The sequence below is a fragment of the Triticum urartu genome, chromosome 2, assembly GCF_003073215.2.
Source record: "Triticum urartu cultivar G1812 chromosome 2, Tu2.1, whole genome shotgun sequence".
Lineage (NCBI taxonomy): Eukaryota > Viridiplantae > Streptophyta > Magnoliopsida > Poales > Poaceae > Triticum > Triticum urartu.
The window spans coordinates 459,520,866-459,526,863 of NC_053023.1; the positions used below are offsets into that span (position 1 = coordinate 459,520,866).

The 5,998-nt window shown below is 47.7% G+C and overlaps 1 protein-coding gene across 1 annotated transcript; it reads left to right on the plus strand.

Moving 5' to 3' along the window:
* The first annotated feature begins 4,089 nt into the window (after positions 1 to 4,089).
* LOC125541672 (LOB domain-containing protein 40-like) lies at positions 4,090 to 5,350 on the plus strand. Its single transcript, XM_048705016.1, has one exon. The coding sequence runs from the start codon at positions 4,259 to 4,261 to the stop codon at positions 5,180 to 5,182; it is 924 nt and encodes a 307-aa protein (XP_048560973.1). The 5' UTR covers positions 4,090 to 4,258; the 3' UTR covers positions 5,183 to 5,350.
* Positions 5,351 to 5,998: the final 648 nt, after the last annotated feature.

Here is a 5,998-nt window from a genome sequence, read left to right on the forward strand (position 1 = left end):
AGTGTGGTTGTAGATGCTCTAAAATAGTTTGGGACCATCTATATGTGAGGTACATGGAAACGTTTCAGCCATTAGTCATTTTTCTCACAAATCATTAGATCTTAATCCAGTGGCTCAAAATAGATCATCACTATTCATCTTTAACTTCCCTATCTCTTCTTCCTCATGTACAACTCTAGCTAGCCGCCCCAACCATCGGCCTCCACCATGCGTAGACGAGGGCGCTATCACGCGCCGCTTCACAACCGCGCCTCCCCCCTCACACGCCGTTGTTAGCCACCACACTGACCCCTCTCACCCTCGATCTGGAGGAACCCCAACGACCCCCTCCCCCTCGCTCACCGTCTCCCAGTTAAGTTTCTTCCTCACCTCCACCGCCGTTGCTGGCCACTGCCTTGGTCATCCCTCTATCCCTTCCTGATCTGGATGAACCCCGACGACCCCCCCTCCCCCCTCCCCCCCTAAGTTTCTTCTTCATCTCCATTGTAGCGACCTGACCCGAATGGATCAAGTCTCTGTGCTTAAGTGTCATCCCTGGATCGGTATGCTGACACACACAGTACTCGAAGGATTTATAACAGAGGTAAATCACATGTATAAAGTAACATAAATACTATTACCTCAATCCATAAGCGGAAGCAACAAGGTTGTGGATTCCCATCAACACCAACGGCAAAGTTGAGTGTAGAAATCGTAACCCTAACGTATCACTTACTCGTCGTATGAAACCTGCAACATGAGACGTTGCAGCCCGAAACGGGTCAGTACATTGAATGTACTGGAAAATTCACACCATAGAGGAAGATGAGCAAAGACTATCACTACATGCATATTTGGCTGGTGGAAAAGCTCTATGGTTATAAGGTTTTTGCGAAAAGCCAATTTTTCCCTACTGCAAAGGAATACATTTTAATTAACCATTATGGTGGTTGTTGAACATTGAGAATGGTTGATAGCATTCTCAATCCCAATTAAAAGTACTCATTAACATCCCAACAATATTAATTAGAGTAACATGATGAGATTCACATGATATCCAAGTACTAGATACTCAAGATGTCCATAACCGGGGACACGGCTAATCATGATTAGTTTATACACTCTGCAGAGGTTTGCGCACTTTTCCCCACAAGACTCGATCGCCTCCGTTTGGTTTCTCGCACTACAGGGTGTTTGAGAAGACGGATGACCGAGACACAGTCTTTCAGAAGCGCTAGCACCTTACATGTGGGTAGACCGGTACACCTACTTTCCCCTACATCTGCTAGTCTACCCGTAAGAGTTCGCACGACTTAATCAACTATGTCAGAGCCCATAATGGCTTGTGGCTGCACACGGAAGTTTCTAGTATGAATAATCTCATGATCCCTTTGAGCCTGGGTGGCTGTCCAAAAGAAAAACAGGCAAGTCCTGGAAACCCCAGGTGCCTCAATCCACCCATATGTGTGTTTAAGTTGCCACCTTAGATAAACCATTAATTAACAATCTCACATCTGTCATGGATATCACTCACCCAATCCACGTCTACTAGCATAGCATGGCATAGCAAGCAAACATAGAAGTAACTCCCAAAGGTTTGATAATAAATAGGTAATAGGTACTACCTCATCTACTTCCCATCCCACAGTTTAATTAGATCCTAATCATGCAATGTGTGAGGATTGATCTAATGCAAAAAAACTGGGTTGTAGAAAAAGTATGATTAAACTGTTACTTGCCTGCAATGTTGATGAAGATGATTCGCACTCAAAACTCTTGATAGCTCTACTCGTCACACTCCGGTCAATCTATCGTAAGCAAGCAATAGTAACCACACATAAGCAATCACTCAAAAGATCAGAAAGAACGAAGAAGACGATTCGGAAACATCAAAACCAAGCAAATAACTCTTGCAACATAAAACAATTTTTAACAGTACCAAAATTATGTGAATTTGGCCTTATTAGAATGTTTAGGTCAAGAGTTTCGATTTGCAAAAAGAATCAACTCAAACGGAGTTACGGATAAAAAGATATGATCAAAAGAAGTTTGAATTCAAATTTGATCTAATTCAAATTTTAAAATTTTCAAAAACATGTTTGGGTTGGATTACTGGATAGAGGAGATCATAACGAAGACGTGGGCGTTGGTTTCGTTGGATTTGGACTAACGAGTAAAAAGTTATAGTCGTTTGAAGTACAGGGACTATTCTGTAAATAAAGTATTCACAACTAGGTCCCTGGCCGAAAATAACAGAAAAAGAAAAAGACTAAAAGGCGGACGTTCACTTATATGGTCTAAACAGTGGACGTTCGCTGTTTAATAAAACCTAAAAAAACAGATCTAGTCTAGGTTTTTTTAAAAAAAAACCGAACTTAAAGAAAAGAACCGGGGTCGGTCTATACCGGTTCGCGGTGGTTTGGCGGTTTTCGAGAAAAAAACCGGCGGGCGGCTCGGGCTTGACCGGAGCGGCGGCTAGCTCCGGCAACTCCGGCGACGAAGGCGTCGGCGGCGGGGCGTCGGTAGCGCGGGGCGAGGGTAGCGCGGAGAGCAAGGCGCGGGGCGAGGGGCAGCGCGGGGCGAGCTCCGGCTTGCGGCGGTGGCGGCGATGTAGCGTCGGCGGCACGGGCAGCAAGCAGCGGCGGGAGGCGGCGGTTGCGGGGAGGAGGGGGGAGGGAGGGGTCCGGGCAGCGGCTTTATAGGGGAGGGGTGGCCTCGGGAGGCGTGGAGAAGGGGTCACGGGAGGCGTGCCCGGCCGGGACTCGGACGGCGGCGGCGGCGAACTCCCGAGCGGAGTCCCGCTCAGGGACGGTGGCGATGGGCGACGTGGGCTGGGCCGCGGCCTGGCCTGGGAGCTGGGCCGGCCCAGTTTGTGAGAGGAGAAGAATTTTTTTTTAAATAAAGATTTTTTTTCCACACAAACAAAACGGATAAAAACAAAATAAATAAAATTTTTATATAGACATATAATATATCAAAATTTTCAGAAAAAGATTTCCAGCAACATGGACATTTTTCTAGCATTAAATAAAATACACACAAAATCAGATAATTCAAAGAGTGCTACTGGTCTAATAGAATCCAACAAAAAACATTTTAAAAATACCAAAATGATTTCAAATAAATTTTTCTCCAATTTTCTAATGTAGGGAATCATGTTACCCTATTTTCCATGTATTTTGATTTTGAAGAAAATAATTTGAATAAAACTCAAATAAATCCAAATTGAAAATAAATTCAAAAGAATTTTGAATTTGATCCTTTAAAGCTCCCAACTCATATTTCATATAATCTGAAGAAGTCATTTTATCTTCTCTCGTGAAAATCATTAAGTTGCATAAAGTTTAAGAATTGAAAATATTCTCAAATGAAATTCAAATATTTTCAACACCCCTTGTCATTTAATAAATGGAAGAAGTCATGTCATCTTCTCTCCAGGGTTTCGTGATGAAAGAGTATTTGAATTCACGGAGAGCATAAAGGCAAAATGAAAGTTTGGGAAAGTCCTTTTATTCCCTCATTTAATTTTTAAAAAGTTTCGAATTTCACTCACTTTCAGACAATCAATCAAACATCCAATCAAATCTATCTATTTATTATAACATTCCAAAATTTAGAATTTTGGGATGTCACATCCATCCGGGACACGGCAACTCGCCGCCGCTCTCATCGCTGCCGCTCCTCGTGCCGTCCCCACCTTCGGCGTCCTGCATAACAGAAATCAACCGACGTGAGGAAAAAATTTGAGGCACCTAAGATTTCGCAAAACCGAAATAATTTATGCAGCGATACGTACATAGATAAATCAAAAAGGGCGCTTGAATAGTTGGTTGGTTGGATTATGCAAGAAAGTCCACCTGGGAAACCAGAAGCCGGGCAAACCCGGGGACGGAGAGAGCACCCACGGTAATGGGAGGGATGTTTCGCTAGGGGGGATGCACCCCCGTAACCAGTGGAAGTAAACAAAGACAGTCAAGTACACGTACCAGTCATCAAATTGCCTCCTCGGACTCGCGACGCGGCCAATAGCCTAATACCAGCACCAGCCCGTTCCCAGTTTTCGCAAAACCACTGGCGCCGTCCCGCTCTCCCTTCTTCTTTATATCATCACAATCAATCGCTCCTGGATTGCATAGCTCACATCACATCAATACATCACCACCACCACCACCCTCCTCTCTCCTGTCCCTCCCTCTCTCCTCGTAGACACCTTCTTCTCCTTCTAGGCCTCCTTGCCTGTGCAGGCTCCAGCACGTACACTCAAGGACCGACGACGACGATGCGGCTTAGCTGCAACGGCTGCCGCGTGCTGCGGAAGGGCTGCAGCGAGGACTGCAGCATCCGCCCCTGCCTGCAGTGGATCAAGAGCCCCGAGGCGCAGGCCAACGCCACCGTCTTCCTCGCCAAGTTCTACGGCCGCGCGGGGCTCATGAACCTCATCAACGCCGGCACGGACGACAGCCTCCGCCCCGGCATCTTCCGCTCGCTCCTCTACGAGGCCTGCGGCCGGATCGTCAACCCCATTTACGGCTCCGTCGGCCTGCTCTGGTCCAACAACTGGCAGATGTGCCAGGCCGCCGTCGAGGCCGTCCTCAGCGGCAAGCCCATCGTCCAGGTCTCCTCCGAGGATGCCGCCGCCGACCGGACACCGCCGCTCAAGGCGTACGACATCCGCCACGTCTCCACCTCGCCAGCCGCCGACGGGAGGCTCCACAAGGTCGCCAAGCCGGGTCGCACCCGCTTCAAGCGCGCGTCCTCCGCCTCGTCCCACCACAACCCGTCCAGCGACTCCAACAACAAGCCCAAGCCCAAGCCGCAGCCTCAGACGCGGGCGCCCACGGCGGAAGAGGAGCTGGATCGTCAACACCGCAAGGAGATGGAGGAGGGCGCGTTCCAGCGTGCTCCGAGCCACGAATCCTCCGACAGCCGACACGAGGACCCCGTGGAGCCACACTACCAGCAAGAGGCGTCCGCAGACACGGAGGCCGAGGCGGGGTCGCACGTCAGCCAGGCGGAGCAGGAGCAGGAGCAGAGCACAGAGCCGGCCGCAGAGCACGCGGAGGAGGTCGAAAAGGAGGAGGACGAAGAACTAGCGCTCGAGCTTACGCTTGGATTCGCTCCCGTCGCAGCACGGCCGGCCGGATTTCACCTGAGCGTCCGGACCGCGGCGGAGCCGGCTTTCGTCGGGCTCCGGTTCCTCTAAAAGCACATTTACCTTGTGAAAAGAATATAGAGCTATTTGATGGACTCTTTTACCTTTAATTGGAAAAAAATTAGGTCCGTTAGTTCGTTTTTGTTTCATGGTTGCAATGAGTGTACAGACGCTCCCGCATGGCCAAGATTTTTCCAATAAAAAATGTGTTTTGCTGTCTGTTCTACGGGTGCATTTTGTCAGTCCGGTATGATTGGATCCTGAAATCTAAGCGTTCTAGCTACGGTTCTACGGCTTCCTGCACGCACTGCCCTTGTCAGCTCCAACGTCATTGGAGATCTCTGGTTCTTTTACGTCCGCTCGGTGCTTTCGGATGCTAAAAATGATCGTCTCTACAATGCTACTCCCTCCGTTTCTAAATACATTTTTTTAGAAATTTCAATACAAACTATATATGGATGTATATATACATGTTTTTTAGAGATTTTAATACAAACCATATATGGATGTATATAGACATATTTTAGAGTGTAGATTCACTTGTTTTGCTTCGTATGTAGATACAATGCTACAATGGCGCCCCACACATCTTGAAGAAGGATGCCATCGGAAGAATTGGATTTTCTGGTTACCAGAAATGCATGATTACATTGCGGATGCTTGCATATGGCACGAACACAGATTTGTGCGACAAGTATCTCCGGATGTCTACCTTCGATGTCAGAGAGCACGTGCAGAAATGTTATGGTCAGATTTTCTACTATGATGGTCAAGGTGTTTGGACCTTAGTACTTGAGAGAACCAACTGCCGCGGACACCGAAAGACTCTTGGCAATGTCCGAAGCAAGAGGGTGGCCTTACTTGCTC

Coding starts and splice junctions, on each gene's coding strand:
- LOC125541672 (XM_048705016.1), top strand. CDS start 4,259: ATGCGGCTTAGCTGCAACGGCTGCCGCGTGCTGCGGAAGGGCTGCAGC.